This window comes from Pyrus communis, chromosome 10 (assembly GCF_041283825.1).
Source record: "Pyrus communis isolate YQ-2024b chromosome 10, ASM4128382v1, whole genome shotgun sequence".
NCBI lineage: Eukaryota > Viridiplantae > Streptophyta > Magnoliopsida > Rosales > Rosaceae > Pyrus > Pyrus communis.
In genome coordinates, this window is record NC_142574.1 from 27,730,853 (window position 1) to 27,749,812 (window position 18,960).

Sequence of the window (18,960 nt, forward strand, 5' to 3'; positions counted from 1 at the left end):
AGAAACAACCCAAATAAACCCTTGTTACCTTAATTGTCCAAAAAAAACAAAACCCTTGTTACCCTGTACCGTTGATTAAGTAGATTCTGAGATGAACAAGTTTTAAGATCAGAGATTTCTAATCAAATCACAACATTAAACAAATTACTAGATCTGAAAAACGTCATCTCTCTCTCTCTCATCAGTGGTTGCTTTTGGGTCCTCTCCGCTCCCTCTCACAGCCTGCAGGCTCGTATCATTTCATATCAGCAGTCAGCTCAGCAGCATGCTGCTTTCCTCATTGATTTATTCTTTTCCCTGTTTTTCTCTCGTTTTCGAAATTGTTCACATCACACAAAGTCACAGAGAATGAGAGAAAAAATGTTGAATTCCCATCTCTTTTATTTAGTTGTTTGACTAAAAAAATAAAATAAAATAAAATAAATACAAAATAAATTCATGGAAAATAAAGTTTAAAAGAAAAGAGAGAGAAAAAAAAGGACAGACAGAGCCCTTCACAGTTCAGAGCTGCCGTTCGAGATTTGGCATTGTGTGTTTGTTTTGTTGTGGCTTGCTTGCTTTGCTATCTCTGTCACGACATACAAACCCACAAACAAAGAAACACACATTATCTCTCTTCCCCCCTATCTATCCCTTTCTGCTATTTCTGTGGGTTTTTCTGTTTCCATTTTCTTAATATCTTAAAAACACAAAACATACATACTCTCTCTCTCTATCTCTATCGCTCTCTTAAAAGAAAACTCTCGAGATTGGAGCCCCAAACCGCAAACAGGGCCACACTTTAACCACTGTTGAGCAAGCTAGGAGCTTTTTCCAACTTGGGTTATTCAGTTTTGGAGTTCTTGAGAGAGAAAAAAACCAGAGTTCTAGAGAGAGAGTGAGAGAGGGGAGAGAGAGAGAGAGAGAGAGAGAGAGGGAGGAGAGATAGGCATCTGATGAAGGAGAGAGGAGGCTCTCTTGTCGGAGAGAGCCTGCCCAGCTGCACTAACACCACCACAACCAAAGAAGAAGACGACGACGAACAACACCTAACTCAAACCCAACCATCTTTCTAGACCACCAAACCAAACGTTTCCCACCATTTTTCTTTCCCCTCTTCCAAAACAGTGAGCTCGAAGCCCACATCTTTTCTGGGTTTCCTCTGGTCTCACTTGTTTCTGGAGATTTCCTACTTTTCGATCTATTGGTTTTCGTTGCTTTTCTTCACAAATCTTCTTTAGCTTTTGGGTTTGTTTTGGTGCGTCCGTACAATGGCGCTGGTAATGCACCGAGACTCGCCGGGAAGCAGCAGCGGCGGGAGGCAGCAGATGGATTCAAGCAAGTACGTTCGGTACACGCCGGAGCAGGTGGAGGCGTTGGAGAGAGTCTACTCCGAGTGCCCCAAGCCCAGCTCCCTGAGAAGGCAGCAGCTCATCAGAGAGTGCCCCATACTCTCCAACATTGAGCCTAAACAGATCAAAGTCTGGTTCCAGAACCGCAGGTAAAAACAACAGAATTCAAACCATTTAATTTTTTTTTTAAGTTGGAAAAATAGTAATTTCGATTCTCAAGCTTGCCCTCTTTTCTGTCTTCTTCCATTTTTTTTCATAATTTCTGTAAAGTGATGGACTTTTATTAATTTACATTGTCCTTGTAAAGGTATATATAGAGTTGAAGAGAAAATGTGTTTTGTTTTTATATTTCAGAAATGCATCTTTAACCGTTTTCTGTCCTTTGGAACAAGCAGAGTTCTTTTATCTTTAAACAGGAAAAAAGTTTGCCCTTGTTTCCCTTCCGTTTTCGTGTGTACATATATATATATATATATTTTATTCCTCTGGTCTGCAAATCTGAAGCTACTTTCTTTTAAATTATTTGTATTTGTTATGGAGTGTTTAATGGATATTAATTCAAAAGTAAAACATGTATATTGGTGATTATGGCATACCAAGAACAGGCGAGGAAATTGAACCATATATATGAGTGGTATTAGGGTTATCTATAACAAATAATAAACAAAATTGGGCACGAGGAGGAGACAAGAAAATTGTTGATTACCGGTTGTCTTCCTTGGAAGAGAAACGAGAAAAAGATTTGGCCATCCAGAAAGAAGAGTTCCTTCATATCCAAATCTACCTGTCTGTTTAGAAGAAGAGTTCGTTCGTACCCAAGTCTGCTCATATTTTGTAGAGGGAGGAATCACCATGAAGTGTTAGGGTAGAGGCATGATCTGTGAGGGCTTTTGGTATTTATATTTTTCACTCTACAACCACATTGAAACATTTTTAAAAACTCGGGATTGAATACTACCAGATTTTGACAGATTCTTTTAAAAATCAAGTTTGAATGCCACCAGGTCGACATATTTATTAAAAGTCTTAATTGAATACACCCGAATCTCTAAATTCTTTTAAAATCTATCAGAATATACCTGAATCTCTAATTTCTTTTTAATGCTTCTACACCTCCCACTTCACATGGAATTTGGTATTTGGTATTTTCTCTCTCTTGTTTATGTTTATTTTTAGATAAATGATGATCTTGTTGACATGGAGTTGTGTGCTTACTTTAATTTGCGATTGAATGGAAGAAAACGACAACAATTGTTAAAAGGTAAAACTTTCACTGGGGTTTTCATATTTTATCTTTTGCAGAAAAGTGACTGTAAAATTTTAAACCTGCTTTTGCGTCCTTTGGACTTTTAATGAAGGATAATGACATCTCAATCCACTTTCTTTTGTTGTTTATTAATTTTATTTTTGGGTTCTTGTAATTTGTTCTTTCTTTTCCCGTATGATTCTTTTGAGCCAAGTGACACCTTTTTGTTTAATTAATGCCATTTCTCGAGTTTAGAATTTTCAATGTGTTGGGAACACCGCCTGGAACACTGAAATATCTCTCCATAAACTGAAGTTAAACGTCTGTTCTTGCTAAATTATTTCCAATGAATTAATTTATGCATACCAAACGTATCCTTTTTCTTATTGTGCAAGTGATGATATAAATCGGTATTTTCCAGCGTTCAGAAATGAGTTCTGAGTTGTTTCCGAATGAGATTTTATGTGCTATCAACTGGTAGATTATTCTCTAAACCTTGTGTTTTTGCGTGTTGTTCTTGCTTGTATAGATGCCGGGAGAAGCAGCGGAAGGAATCTTCTCGACTCCAGACAGTGAACAGAAAGCTGACTGCGATGAACAAGCTGTTAATGGAAGAAAATGACCGCTTACAGAAGCAAGTTTCTCATTTGGTTTACGAGAATGGATTTATGAAGCAGCAACTGCATACCGTAATTCCCTCCACCTTCACTACGATGCCTCTTCTGTTCTACGAAATGTTGCATGATTTCAACAGTATAGTACTTATTCTAAATTCGTTTGATAATAACATGTAGGCATCAGGAACGACCACAGACAACAGCTGCGAGTCTGTGGTCATGAGTGGTCAGCACCAACAACAGCAAAACCCAACTCCCCAGCACCCCCAAAGGGATGCTAACAACCCAGCTGGGTAAGTCGTTAATGTCCGTGGAACAATTAATAGAAGCTAATTAGTTTATGATTAAGTAAACTAGCCTATGGTATATTTTTCGTTTCAGTCTTCTTGCAATAGCAGAAGAGACCTTGGCAGAGTTCCTTTCTAAGGCTACTGGAACTGCTGTCGACTGGGTCCAGATGATTGGGATGAAGGTAGCTTCCTTTCTTTTAAAGCAATGAGCATGCATGTGTTCATAATTTACAGTCTCTATTACTTCATATCTGCTAGACCAATTTGAAATGTAAAATTCCCAGCAATATTTTGTAGCCTGGTCCGGATTCTATTGGCATCGTTGCTGTCTCCCGCAACTGCAGTGGAGTAGCAGCACGAGCTTGCGGTCTTGTGAGCCTAGAGCCCACAAAGGTAAATTTTCACGTGGCCTTTGAGAAGTTTGTGTTTGTGCATTTATTCTTCGCAGTCTAAAATGTATGTTTACTTACATTATAGGTCGCCGAAATACTCAAAGATCGTAGATCTTGGTTTCGCGATTGCCGATGCCTTGAGGTATTAAGTCTAATCCCTGCGGGGAATGGTGGAACAATTGAGCTCGTATACATGCAGGTATGCTGTTTTAATCAATTGGTGCTGTGTCATTGTGCATTCAGGCATCAAGTGTTTTTTATTTTATTTTATTTTTATTTTATTTTTGTGATAATTGTGTGTTGTTTTGTATACTTAATCTGTAATTTTTTCTTTGCAAACAGACTTATGCACCCACAACATTGGCTGCGGCACGTGACTTTTGGACATTAAGATATACTACAAGTTTGGAAGACGGCAGTCTTGTGGTAATTTGATAAGTGGTTTCTTTCTTGTCCTAGTTACCAGAATTCAAAACCTCCATAGTTCAACAATCATGTATGTATGTTTGTGTCTTACTGTCTCAAAATTACATTTACAGGTATGTGAGAGGTCATTGACTTCCTCTACTGGCGGCCCACAAGGGCCAACGTCTGCAAGTTTTGTCAGAGCTGAAATGCTTCCTAGTGGCTATCTTATCCGACCTTGTGAGGGTGGTGGTTCCATTATCAACATTGTGGATCATGTTGATTTAGACGTGAGAATATATCATTACTATTTCTTCCTGAACTCTTTAGTTATTCGTTTGCCTTATTAAGTGCCTTTTATGTCTTAAGGCTTGGAGCGTTCCTGAAGTTCTCAGGTCACTTTATGAATCCTCCAAAATCCTTGCTCAGAAAACGACCATTTCTGTAAGAACTTTTGTGCAAATTTCATTTTACGCTGTAGTTTATTCTTACTTTTCATTCACAGTTTAACTTTGTAAATTTGTTTTGTAGGCCCTGCGACACATAAGACAGATAGCTCAAGAGTCTAGTGGAGAAATTCAGCATGGTGGAGGTCGCCAACCTGCTGTTCTGAGGACATTTTGTCAGCGGCTGTGTAGGTATGCCCTCCACAAATTTTCAGTCCAAACAGGGTGGTTGCAATATGAAGTGCATTTGTAAACTTGCAGTTGGGGTTATATTTCTTCATTCACTGAGAATATTTTGGAATTGGGTTTCAGTGGGTTTAACGATGCTGTTAATGGGTTTGCGGATGACGGTTGGACACTTATGGGTAGTGATGGTGTGGAAGATGTTACCATTGCTATTAACTCATCTCCGAAAGTGCTTGGTTCCCAGTATAACACTTCAATTTTCCCACCTTTTGGAGGAGGCGTGCTGTGTGCCAAGGCATCAATGCTGCTGCAGGTAATTCCCTAGCAACTAAACTCAATTGCGGCTCAGTTCTTCCTTCAGTTTTGTATATTTATCCTTGTTCCTTTTTGAGTTATCTGGTTTCTATTGTTGACTAATAACTATCATTTGGTTAATCAGAGTGTTCCCCCTGCTCTGCTTGTTCGTTTCCTGAGGGAGCACCGGTCTGAGTGGGCTGACTATGGGGTTGATGCATACTCTGCTGCATGTCTTAAAGCTAGCCCATATGCAGTTCCTCTTGCAAGAGGTGGTGGCTTTCCGAGCACCCAGAATATTTTACCACTTGCACAAACTGTGGAGCATGAGGAGGTATTGACCTTATCATCCTATGTAAACTCATTTCAGTTACTGCACTTTCTGTGTGTTAAACTCAATTCTATTACTGCTTATTCCCCGTGTTTAAAGTTAATTGTGTACTAATTGGTGTCATTTACTCTTACAGTTTTTAGAGGTAGTTCGGCTAGAGGGTCCTGCTTTCTCTCCTGAAGATGTTGCTTTGACACGGGATATGTACTTATTACAGGTTAGTGAACTGATTTTGCATATCGAATGGATTCATTTAGTGTTCGCTGCTGTTGTTAATTAACAGTGTTCCTATAATATATTGTTGCAGTTGTGCAGTGGAGTTGATGAGAATGCAGTTGGTGCCTGCGCTCAGCTTGTATTTGCACCTATTGATGAATCATTTGCTGATGATGCTCCTCTGTTGCCCTCCGGTTTTCATGTCATACCTTTGGATCCCAAGGCAGTTAAGTGATGTCTCTAATCTTACTTGCATCAGCGTGTTTCTTGTATGCGTCTGTTGTGATTAATCTGATTTCTTTCACTTGTTCCTTATGATGGCAGGATGGACCTACTGCAACTCGCACATTAGATTTGGCCTCTACGCTTGAAGTAGGAACCAGTGGTGCTCGTGCCATTAATGACGCTGATGGGAATAGTTACAACCGTAGGTCAGTGCTAACCATAGCCTTCCAATTTACCTTTGAGAATCACTTGCGAGACAATGTGGCTGCAATGGCTCGCCAGTACGTGCGTAGTGTTGTAAGCTCTGTTCAGAGGGTAGCTATGGCTATTGCCCCATCCCCGCTCAGCTCCCAAATAGGACCAAAACCCCTTCCTGGATGTCCCGAGGCTCATACTTTGGCACGATGGATTTTCAGAAGCTTCAGGTAGCTATGGCTATTGTCCCTTCCCAGCTGAAACTCTTTACTTGAGTGTTTATTTGCATATAACTGTGTTAGAAGTGTGTGGTACTGTTTAGTTGAATATCGCTGAACACATGGCATTTCAGGATTCACACTGGGGGAGAGCTCTTTCGAGTCGATATCTCATCTAGTGATGCTATTTTGAAGCAACTTTGGCGCCATTCAGATGCCATCATGTGCTGCTCTGTTAAAACAAATGTAGTTACTTATCTTTTAAGTTATTTTTAACTCTTAAATTGTAGGCTAGTAAGTACATGCTTAGTTCCCTTTTCAACATGTTTCTTGGACATTCAACTGCAGACGTCGCCGGTGTTCACCTTTGCAAACCAGGCTGGCCTTGACATGCTCGAAACCACTCTTGTTGCCCTCCAAGATATCATGCTCGACAAGATTCTAGACGAAGCTGGACGAAAATTTCTCTGCTCGGAGTTCTCCAAAATCATGCAACAGGTAATAATTCCCCTAATCGTGCTCTCATTGCTTTCCTATTTTGAATTCTTTGTTCAAACAGCTTTTCAACACGCTCTTTTTCCGAATTTTTAGGGCTTTGCATATCTGCCAGCCGGAATATGTGCCTCCAGTATGGGGAGACCGGTGTCTTACGACCAAGCTGTTGCATGGAAAGTTGTTGACGACGACGAATCCAATCACTGCCTTGCATTGATGTTCATGAACTGGTCCTTTATGTGATTGTGATGGATGATAGATCTCACTAACACTTTTAAGTTATCGATTATGTAGTTCCTTCTTATATGAGTACTTCTAGAACTTTTGAAGTCAAAGTAGTCAATAGCAGGATATTTCACGGATACTTTTCGGAATGTCTGTTTATATTTTGGATCAATGGATATGGTATGCAGTCTGCTTTAACATATCACGATGATTTGTGAATGCTGAACTCTCTCGCAAAAAGTGTGCGACCCTTTGTATTTTGGTTTCGCGCAGTGTGAGAGCTGTTCTATTCCGTCAATAGTACTCGGAGTTTCTCTCAGGGTGGTTGGTCTAGTTTTGTAACTTAGTTCTAGGATCGTTTTGACATTTAGGTAACTTGGCACCTGTGTTCTGTGATCATTTTGACATTTACGCTTTTGTTTTAATCGTTCACTCGATGTAATGGATTGTCATGATTAATACGAACAACATAAAAGACTAAATTGGCCAAATTGAAAATCACATGACCATTTTAGTAATTTAACCTTAGAAAAGCCGAGACTCGTTTCTGAACATGTACACTGCCAAAAACGTCTTGAAGATGAAAAGTGTGAGTATGGAATCAGAAACCCCGCTTTTGTTTTAATCGTTCTCTCGATGTAATGGATTGTCATGATTAATACAAACAACATAAAAGACTAAATTGGCCAAATCGAAAATCACATGACCATTTTAGTAATTTAACCTTAGAAAAGCCGAGACTCGTTTCTGAACATGTACACTGCCAAAAACGTCTTGAAGATGAAAAGTGTGAGTATGGAATCAGAAACCCCAGTCGCTTTTAAAACTGCAACAAAATACAGCAGTTCACTAAAAGTGGAGGGCAAGTTTGAAATATTGAATTTACCCAAGGGACCTTGTAAAAAAGTTCCACAGTAGTCAATAACAGTGTACTTTACAATTTGGTCCACTGACATGTTTTGATTTTACTTTTAACCCCAGAGAGTCTCTGCATTTTGCAGTGGCCTGTAAATATAGGTGGACGAAATAATTGAATTAAGGCAATTGAATGCAAAAGATAAGACGGAGAGAGAGGATGAAGATCCTGCCCTATTGCCAAAACTGCAACCCTAAAATCTCTGTGAAACTTTCAGGACAATAATGATATGGTATGAAGAGGCAGACCAAATCTCTCTCACTCTCTCTCTCTCTCTCTCTCTGTGAAAGTTAAGCTCTAACCAGACAAACATCTAAACATGGTATACAAAAGTTAGATCATAAATTAGCTACTATTGGCTTAAAAAGAATAAAACCCTACATCAAGACCATCTTTTTCTGTTGTTTTCTTTTCTTTTTTTTTAGTTAAAAATGAGAATGCTTTGAATCTTCGTTGTCACGGATGAGATTATAATACTCCGTAGTATTGTAGAATTTTTTTCGGTTTGTTACATTTCTTTTATAGCATCTCTTTAGGGATTTAACCTACAAAGCCAGCAAAACTAATCGAACCAAGCTGCCTTCTATATGGTAGGTCAGTTTAACCAACCAACTAGTGATCAGCAAGTCTTACAAAACGTTAATCTTCTGCATTGAGAGTTGTACTTAAGCAGGACGAAATGATACCTAAATACAATGAAAGCATAATTCTTTGTGAGATTGCTTCAGGATCTAGCTTGTCACACTGCTCTATTCAAGTCTTTTCTCTTTTATATATCCAAGTTGGTTCGATTTTTGAGATATGATTTATAAGGGTTAAAGTTTATACCGTCTGATCCGATCCGACTTGTGTCCATCCTTAACTAACATCTGTCAACTACCCAAAAATGTAAGTCTCTCATATATAACATTTTACTAAACAAGAAATTAAAATTTGATTTGAATTTTGAGTCTCGTCCGAGTGAGATTAAACGTTTCATGGCTGCAAGAAAACCAGGCAAGCACACGTCACCTGACGGATTCTGTGTAATTAGCTGTGGTGCTGTGGAGTATGTCATGCTGCCGTACCACTTGGCATGGTGGTGAAGTCATTGGACCTGATCCTCTCTGACTCCCTTTGCTGCATGCGTCGTGCGATTGATGCCATGAGAGACAATCTGCAAATCAGTTTCGAAAATCATACGCTTGTTAAACACCAACCAGTAAACCAGTCGTACCGTAATGATTTGTATACGTAGCATGTTGTATATTTTCACCCACATTGATATTGTGATGAGAGTGCACATAGCAAAGTTTCAAGTGCCCAAAAGAGGCTGGGGAAAACACACGTGAGGTCATTTCCAACCGAAGGGTTAGGCCAGAAAGCTCGTGGGCTCCATGGAATCTGAAAGGGTCAAAAAGTTGACTGCATGCAACCAGCTAGCCAGCAAGGGGCTGGCTAGAAATTCAAAAAATCCTATTAGATATAACCGACAGAAATGCTTAAACAAAAATTTAAATCCAACGGCTAGCTGACTAGTCGTTGTATTCAAATTTTTTTTTGTTTTTGGTTTTTTGGTCCAATTTTTTTTTTTAATTCTTAAAAATTCTATTTTTTTTTTCTTATAAATACCTAAATCATTCATTAAATTTAAGTTCTAATTTTTTTGGTTTTTTGGGTCCGTTACCATTGTAGTTTCTAAATTTAAGTTGTTGGATTTGAATTTAAGTTTGTAGTTTTAAATTTTAAATAATAAATTATGTTTGGCCTTATGGCCCTTTGGTCCTTGGTTGAAGACGGTTTTTTGTGATGAGACTAAAATGAGCCCTATGGCCCTTTGGCCTTTGGTTGGAGACGAAAACAAATATGATCATGTACTGTTTATTAAAATATTAATATCTTAAACAGCTTGAGGTCTAAAACGAGTTATCTGACGAGCTCTCGGTTGAAGATGGCCTGAAAGTCCTTCAATGAACCATTGAATTTCTGATACAATACTCTTGTATCCAATGCTCAATGAAATGTAAGCTCGGCACATCAGTAACAGTACGAATGACGCACTCGACATCCCACTAATTATTCAATGAAGTATCTCACTTGAAAGTTGAAATGTTTTTTTAGCAAGCTGAACGTGTTTTCTTTGTCGGAATCCAAGTTGAATGTTCGAACGACAATCACTTGGTAGAGAACGTATCTAAAATTTCCCGTAGGCATCAGAAATAAAATTTGATTTTCTCCTTTTTCACTGAAGTAACCTAAAATTATTGAAAAAAATTACAATTTAACTATAAAACTAATTAATAAAATAAAAAGTAATCAAATTACTTATAAAAATATATAAAGTTCTTTATTTTCTCGACATAAGATTAGTCCAAGAGAAACTTTTCTACAACCTCCATAATTGGAAACATTGAACTAGCTATAGGATCGTTATATCTGTTGGGGTTGGGGGTTTGAATCTTGAAGTAGGATTCTCTTCCTTCTTTTTTTTCCTTTCCTTCTCTTCTTTCTTATTTGAACGATTACGGTTAAGCCATGTCGATATCTTATATTAATTTTTTATAAAAAAAGAAAAACAAAATTAAAAATGTGAGAGGAAATGATAAAAGGAGATAGAAAAAAAGAAAAAAGAGAATCATAATCCTTGAATCTTAGATGCGTGGGCCAAAATGAATCTCACTAGCCAATGGCCACAGTACACAAGTTTACAAATAGTCAAGGGAGAGGGTGAGGGATCACAACCAGTACACTTCTGAGATGAAGCCAGCCACATCTTCCCTTAAAAGACGTGCCAAAAACCCTAAAACCCCAAGCCCTTCTGCCTCACCAGTCAAATCACCCTTTTCTGCTCTGCCTTGTCTGCTATACGGTATATGCTTGTGGTATGGTGTTGATGGACCACCTACCCTTACTGTGTGGCCCAATGATGAACCCTAAAATTAATCTGCTAATTATTATTAATACGTGCTTGGTTTGGTTTGGTTTGGTGGTAAATTACTTACCACACTGATTTGATTTGACAAATGACATAAAAACGTACACTAGTTCTTCTGATTTTGTCTCATTTTATTGGGATTCATGTCGTTTCCATCAACGTCTTTTCGTTCCTTTTTTTTTTTTTTTTTTGTATTGCAAGACTGCCCAACAGCCTCACAACAAAATGGACTTTAAATTGAATATGCACCCAAAAATAGCCAACCTATATCCCACCAAAAATATTAACAATCGAAGCCAATATAGATAAAAATATTACATGCGTTATATTATATTAACTTGCATGAAAAAGGTTTCACATAAATTTGTTATGCATTTCTTGTTACGTAATTAGAAAGAAAAGTGTTAACGTGCTTCTAATTTTTAATAATGTAACGCTAATCACTTTGTTTATTTAGGACATATTACTTCTTTCTTGAGTTGATTACTGAAAAAATATATATAAGTTTTTACTATAAAATCAAACAGTAGCAAATTTATTTATAAGTTAACGTAAGATTCATTCTCAACAATTAATATCTGATTTTCTTAAAAAAGAATTTGATTTATAGGTTGTTTTATTCCTTTTCTTTTTTCTACTTGTACAAGTTGATTACGACCTACGTTTCTTTTTAGAGGTATTCATCAAATTCCCCCTTTAACTTGTGACCGTTAGCCAATTTCCCCCCTCAACTTTAATTTTGGCCAATTTCCCCCCTCAACTCTCATAATTAGTCAATTTCCCCCCTCAACTTTAATGTAGCCAATTTCCCCCCTCAACTTTTATAATTAGTCAATTTGCACCCTACTGTTAATTTTTTAATTTGATCATAATTAAACAAGTGTGTGTAAGAAACTAAATAAGATGTATGTTAATCATGTTACTATATCTTTATCCTATTACAAATAGATTAAAATTTAGAATTTTACAATTTATCATAGATAGTATTATTAGTCATAATAAATCATTATGGAGTAATTTTATTTGATTTTTGACTAAACAAAATTGATAACGAAAAGGATTGATGTGTAAATTTTTGTATGTGAATACAATTTTCTTTATAAAAGTGAAAGCTAAGTTCAAGTAAATTGCAGAGAATCGAGCTTTAGTGAAAAAAATGGATAGTCTATTCATAATTTTCGACTCCTTATTAAGAAAAACGCATTTTATTGAAATAGGTATGATCCATAAGTTTAGGATTATTATTTCTTCTTCTACATGCTTTAAACCCGATTCATAACTTTTTCTTATAATCAACCCATATCACATACTAATTGTATTATGTTTTTGTATATTTTACCCTATATTATGCAAGTGAGTTTATGTTAATTTTAGTACTTTGTTGGAAGTTATTAGAAAGATTGAAAATTAAGAAAAGAATAGATGGAAAATTAAAAAAAAAAAAATTAACAGTAGGGTGCAAATTGACTAATTTTGAGAGTTGAGGGGGGAAATTGGCCAAATTAAAGTTGAAGGGGGAAATTGACTAATTATGAGAGTTGAGGGGGCAAATTGGCCAAAATTAAAGTTGAGGGGGGAAATTGGCCAATGGTCACAAGTTCAGGGGGGGAATTGATAAATACCTCTTCTTTTTATCATACGTTATTTTCATCCTTATTTTACTAATTCATCCAATAACATGACATGCATGGTACTATAATTACATGGTTTTCGAAATGCACATACATACATCAACATGCATGTTCATACATGAACATTACATGCCTGTTCATGAGTCATATAACAGTTACACGGTTTGAGGAGGGGCCTGTTCTGCTCTTCTACCCTGAGGCTGAGACGTCCTCTTTTACCTTTTCAGCGTTTGAAATTCGAGGCGTTTTAAAGGTGACAACGAAAGGCACAGGCACTGTGAAAATTTCGAGTCTCGTGCTCTACATTTTTTGCGTATTTGTTAACAAATTAATCGATGACAGGTAAATTAAATTAATGGTGGCTTATTTATGATACGAATCTCTCTATCTTTTGGTGCAGAGTAAGTTAAAGCAACTGTTCCCGCATGGAGACACCCACCCAACCTTTCCACCTTTGTCAATACTACTTTAATCTCATGCTTCCGTTTTTTATGATTTTTTAATTAGTTTTTATTTTCTAAAATTTAAAAAGAAAATGATCTTTTTTCAGGTGGGTAGATTCAGAGCTTTCAGCCCAAGCGTGCCCTTTGAATCCTTTCTATGGCACTGTTGGTTTCTCCAACAACAGAAAAAAGGCAGTGCAAAAGAAATGCAGAGAAATATTAAAGTGCAAAGATCTCTAGCTTTTCGAAAACCCTAACCCTAGCTAGGGTTTGTGTTAGTTTATTGGGTTTTGCCTTGCCTGTCTGACTGTGGAAGAAATTTGCTGGGATCTTTAATCAATCTAATGACCTGCAGGTTTCTTAAATATATTTAGCAGCTAGCTAGGGTTTGGGATAGATAGAGTATCATGGTCTGAGAGAGGCATTACTCAGAGAGTTTTAGTTAGTGGTTACTGGTTAACTGGGTGAATAGCTTGACTGTTTGACTTGAGGGGTTGGATTTTTCATGTTTTTGTGAAATGGGTTTTTTGGAGGGTTAGGGTTTTTAGGGGACTCTGAGTGTAAGGGAGTTTTGGTGGAAGATGCAGTGCAGGGAAGGAGGGTTGTGATGATTTGGTGGGTTTTAGGTTTTGGCAATATATGTGTGTTAATCTTGTTTGTTTGAAGAGGAATGGGATATTGTGGATATGGTTGGAGTTTTGCAGGGTGGATTTTGGGAGCGAGCTGGATTGTCTGCCCTCTTCATTTCTTTTTATTTTCTGTGATCACGGTTAAGCGATATCAACATTTTATATTAATTTTTTTTTATAGAAATAATAAGACAAAAAGTAATGAAAATATAAAATGTTGATGTGGCTTACCCGTGACCACATAAATAAGAAGAATGTGAAGGATATGAGATAAGGAGAATAGACAATCTACGTCCTTTTGGGAGATATAAGTCATGATTTTTTCTCTTTCACAAATCTTTACTAGGGTTTTGTGTTGGACCGAACAAACAAGTCTGAAAATCTTGGATTAATACTTCACAACTTTGAAAATCATGTCTATATGTTAACCGAGTATGTTATATTTATTTATTTATGGTTTTTTTTTAGTCAAAAACTTTTTACTTTAGTTCTTAACAACGAAAATCGTTAGAAATTGTTCTTAAATTTGTCTGCAGTGAATTATTTTGCTAATTATGTGAAAAATTTGTTAATATTTTCATTCAATTGTCATGGAAACGACTATGTGATCACCTTTTTAAGCGTAATTATGTCAAACCAACTTCTCTACTCAACAAGAATATAGACAGAATTTTCATAGAAGCACTAAAGCGATTTATGATGGACAAACTCAGAGGGTCACTTTTATCGATTTTCATTATCATGAACCAAAATAAATAGTTATGTCAATCTCAATGATTATTTTGTCTAAAAAAACCTTTATATGTTTTTGTATTTAGTTAGTGCATTATGGTAAATAATGAACAAATTTATAGAATTCAATCCATAAAATATTTTTCAATTCTTCTTATTTCCTTAATATTAATGAAATGAAAGAATTGGGTTCAAAAGCAGCGTTTTAGCATGAATACAAAATATTAAAAATAAGAATTAATAATTAATGCCTTAAACAAAACAGAAATATAATGTGTTGTCTTGATGTGGAAAAAGGACCACCATAGTTTGGTGTTTTCGTTAAGAGTAATGTTAGGGATACTAAATTTTCAAACTAAATTTATAAACCAAATGATGTGTCATCAGTAACGGCATGTTAATCGACACTTGATTAATAATCCAATAATCAATAACCATATCATTTGGTTTACACAATTTGGTTTAAAAGTTTGGTCTCCCTACCATTACCCTTTCATTAAACAAAAAAGAAAGTTTAGATTGTACATATCATCCATGTAGTCATAGAGATGTCTTAACTCTTTTTCTTTAATAAAAGGGGACAACTGGTGGCAAGCCACGGTTATCCACCTATTCCAAGAAGATGTCTTAACTCTTAAAGTGACCTAAATCATAAAAAAATATTAATCATGCCAATACTGTGGAGTCTGTTACCAATCCTAGTGAAGCTTACATACACTAGTAAAAATACCTAAAAAATGACTTGTGGCCAGAATTTGCATCGAAATCTCAATTCTAACTTTATAGATCGATAGGTAACACAAATTTTCTTAGAAGTTGTAGGGCAAAAGCACTCAAGGAAAAAGCATTTTTTGGTCAATAAACCAAAAAGATTGAGCCTTCAAAGTTTCAACCCATACATGTAGGTTGTCACTTTGGACCAATGTCATTCAATATTGGGCCGTTAAATTTAATATTGGGCCTGTGCAGATTGCACTTGGACCAGCCCATGTAATTGAACTCCCGGAATTCCTTGGTTGTTGGATTATTTGACTTCTTTAATTTGGGTTATGGCCCGACCCAAATGGGCCAGCAGTTATGATTTCTCTTCCAACCTTGTCCCTCTGTGATGAGTAGAGAGAGTGGCAGGTAGCAGGAAGAGGAGGAGATGGAGCAGACGGAGAAAGAAACGATCAGGGAAGCATCGGTGGAGGTATCAAATGAATTCAAAACACTAATCGATGCTCAGGACTTGGAGTCCCTCAAGCAATTGCAGCACCTCATGTAATAACTCTCTCTCTCTCTCTCTCTCTTTCTCTCTCTCTCTCTCTGAGCAGTTTTTATGTTAATTGTAGTTCACCATTGTTTATATATATTAAATTTTACAGGCTTGTATATTTTCATATGTTTAATTGGGTTTCTGTGAAATGCTGTCTGAAGAGTTAAAGAGAGAGAAAGGAATAAACTTTATTCATATTGTGTGGTTTGGAGGAGCTGTTTCTAAGAATTTGTTTTACCACCAAGGAAATAAAATCATGGGTTTTTTTTTATTAATTTGGTGTTTAATGTTAAAATTAAAACCCCACTTGGTCATATATTGAATTGAATTGAGAAACTTGAGTGGGAGGAAACGAGAAGTGGGAATCAAACAATGAGGGTCTGTATTGCTTGGATGTAGAGGTAAGGTAGGTATTTGGATAGCGGCAATGACCTTTTCTGTTTCGCTGTGTCCTTTAACGCTTTCAATGTGCACGGTCTTGCTGCTAGGTGTTTATCTATGTAAAGGTTGGAATTTGGCTTTGACGATTTTGCTGTGGTTTTTTTAAAGTTTTTCGTGAGTATAGTCTTGATGCTATGTGTGCTTATCGTCATTCGATCTGTTGCTATAGTTTGGTGACATAGACGATATAATATGAATACCTAGACATTTAACAGTGCATCTAGTCTACTCGTCATGAAGATCTTATATATCTGGATTGAATGAATGCAGTTGAACTAAAGGATATGAATCAGCTAACATGTACCTTTAACTTAACAAGCAACGTGATGCAAAATAACTAGTGGGGGACAATATAGTAGAAAACTTGGAATTGGATGTTCTATTTCGAATAAAATCCGTTTGCGTGTATATTATGCAGAAATGTAATGTTTCCTGTATTTCCCTCCAATGCGGAAACTGTTGTGCCTTGTCTGATTATCTTCACCAACATACAAACCCACAGTTGAATAGTTTAAAATACAAGAAATAAAGACACAGAGAAATTTACGAGGTTCGGCAAAAACCTGCCTACGTCCTCGGAGAGATATTGCTCTTCACTATGAGAAAAACAGTACAAGTTACACATGAGTTAAATCGACATAACCCAATCCCATATCCCTTGTACACCCACTCACAGAATTTTCCCAAGAGCCTCACTCTACCCCAAGAGTTCTTTCACAAGAGATCTTTCACTCTAGCTCTCTTGATTTCTCTCACCCGTACCCATGGTAGAGCCAAATGCTCTCACCATCTCTTTGGATGCTTTTCTCTTCATCCGTTCCTTCTCCTTTGGCAAGGCATTTAAATAAAAAACAACCCCTTTTCTTCTCCTCCTTTCTTCCACCCGAAAGCCAAATAATTATGGCTTTGAAAAAGCCACAAAACAAGGAGCAAATTAAGCCACAAAATAAGGAACAAAAAAGCCACAAAACAAGGAAACATAATCCTCATCATGATGTTCCCTCATCAATATTGTTTTGTTTCCTAGCCTAATTTGGCCACTATCCAACAGAAACAGCAATACCAATGCTTTATGCTTGTACTGAATGGATATTGAGTGGTTATACCTTTTGTATACCATGATCTGTGATTCAGCTCTTATTTTTGTCGTTGCCTTTGGTTGCTCATTTGCTGGAATTTGTTTTGTGCTATCCACATGTAGATTGGGGAGATTGCAAGATGGCAATGCAGTTCTGTCACATTTTAATGAGTTTTCAGAGAACTGCTTTGCCGAGGTTTCTGGGGATTTCTCTAGAAACACACGCCTTTTAAAGTCTATGAAGACTGATCTTGAATACATATTTCAGAAGTTAAGGTATGATCATTGCTTTCTTTTGGTTCAGTTTGTCGTTATTTAAAGTGCTTAATGAATCTTATTTCATTGCTATCCGAATACACTGTTGCTGTTTGGGGCGGTTGGACGGTATTTTTATCTGAAGATACATAGTACATGTTCAAGGGGATGTGATTGTGACAAGTGGTTTCTGCGGTTCTCACTTGAACATTGTAATATCATTTCTTTCGTAAAAAGGAGCAAAGTCTCACGCACACACACGGACGATGGGGAAAATAACAAACCAGGACGAGCCTTTCGGGTTGACTGAATATTCATTTAGAGTGGTGTTTACTATCAAGGATAAGCTAAATAATTTGTACTTTTGTTCCCTGATTCATACATCATGGATAAAGGGATAAGCTTTGAACATCTAAACATATGGCCAGTTACCTGTCGTATTTGGCATTGAGGTGCATACGATAATTGTCTGACTACAAACCGCATTAGATACCATAGTAGTCAATGTGGTTTTAGCTAAACCACTTCATAATTTGAGAAAGCTTCTTCTTCCGTGTCTAGAAAATTTAGCTATCAGGGTCCAAATTTCAAGTTGGCTTGTTGGAATTTCCAGTCGATACAATTTTCCAGTTGATGTGTAAGCTTCCTGATGCTTAGGAAGTTGCACATTTTATGCAAATTTTTCGATATCAAACGTGGTTGAGTTTGTGTTATATTTGATTACTTCTTTGAAATGAGATGTTGATACATTGCGGTAATATGATAACAGGAGCATGAAGTCAAGAATTTTGGCTACCTATCCTGATGCATTTCCAGATGACTCGAAACAAGTACTCGACCAAAGACCGGACCTGGAAATGCCTCTGTAAAACTAGACAACAGGTTCATGCCCTCTTGAAAGAACATGTTATCGGTCTGCTATGGAAGTGTTCCGAGAATTAAGCCTGTCAGCAAATGTGTTCAAGATCTCTATAATCTCTTTTTCCTTGGATTTATAGCTTGCAGAGGCTTTCCTTAGAAGTTTTTGGTAGGTTGGTAGAGTTTGGTGCACGTAGCACAATCGTCTAATTCCGTCCTTGTAAGCTTTTCCATGTACTAATCTGAAATTCAGTTACCGTTATGTAAGATTCTGCTAAACCGCAGCTCAAACTAAACGTTTTTTTTGGATGGCGTTATCTTCTTTCATCTCATTCTGCACACACAGACTACCAACCTCTTTATGTCTTCATATTTCTCAGTTGTATCTGGAAGCTGTGAAAGTTTGGCCTTGATTCAATCCGCCACCTCTGGTTTTCTGTTTGTATGTGCTTGATATTGATCGGAGGTGGGGAGGGAAGGGAGAGAAGGAATACATCGGACGAGGAGTTTGTGATGCGCAGGAGTAGAGGTTGGAGAAAGCGAGCGTGATCCAACATAAATTATACCAAGATTTTTTTTTATTTTTTGTCGAACAATAGAATTGTTAGATTAGGGAACCGATGAGATTCAAATCCACACTATAGTGCAAGGGCAACACATCTCTCTATCATTGTGATAACCACTTGCGAATTA

At 37.0% G+C, this 18,960-nt stretch overlaps 2 protein-coding genes across 2 annotated transcripts; both read left to right on the forward strand.

Annotated features, from left to right (window-relative positions):
• The first annotated feature begins 482 nt into the window (after window positions 1–482).
• LOC137729513 (homeobox-leucine zipper protein HOX32) lies at window positions 483–7,312 on the forward strand. Its single transcript, XM_068468475.2, has 18 exons — window positions 483–1,480; window positions 3,107–3,266; window positions 3,372–3,487; window positions 3,576–3,666; window positions 3,782–3,877; window positions 3,962–4,075; window positions 4,219–4,302; window positions 4,416–4,571; window positions 4,651–4,725; window positions 4,813–4,919; window positions 5,040–5,226; window positions 5,353–5,541; window positions 5,675–5,755; window positions 5,846–5,980; window positions 6,079–6,404; window positions 6,527–6,638; window positions 6,741–6,890; window positions 6,984–7,312. Exons 1-18 carry the CDS (start codon window positions 1,251–1,253, stop codon window positions 7,128–7,130), a joined length of 2,556 nt encoding a protein of 851 aa, XP_068324576.1. The 5' UTR covers window positions 483–1,250; the 3' UTR covers window positions 7,131–7,312.
• Window positions 7,313–15,477: 8,165 nt separating this feature from the next.
• Window positions 15,478–18,576, forward strand: LOC137729821 (kxDL motif-containing protein LO9-177). The gene is made up of 3 exons (XM_068468865.2): window positions 15,478–15,640; window positions 17,278–17,430; window positions 18,179–18,576. The coding sequence occupies exons 1-3, from the start codon at window positions 15,525–15,527 to the stop codon at window positions 18,276–18,278; spliced, it is 369 nt and encodes a 122-aa protein (XP_068324966.1). The 5' UTR covers window positions 15,478–15,524; the 3' UTR covers window positions 18,279–18,576.
• The last annotated feature ends 384 nt before the right edge of the window (window positions 18,577–18,960 follow it).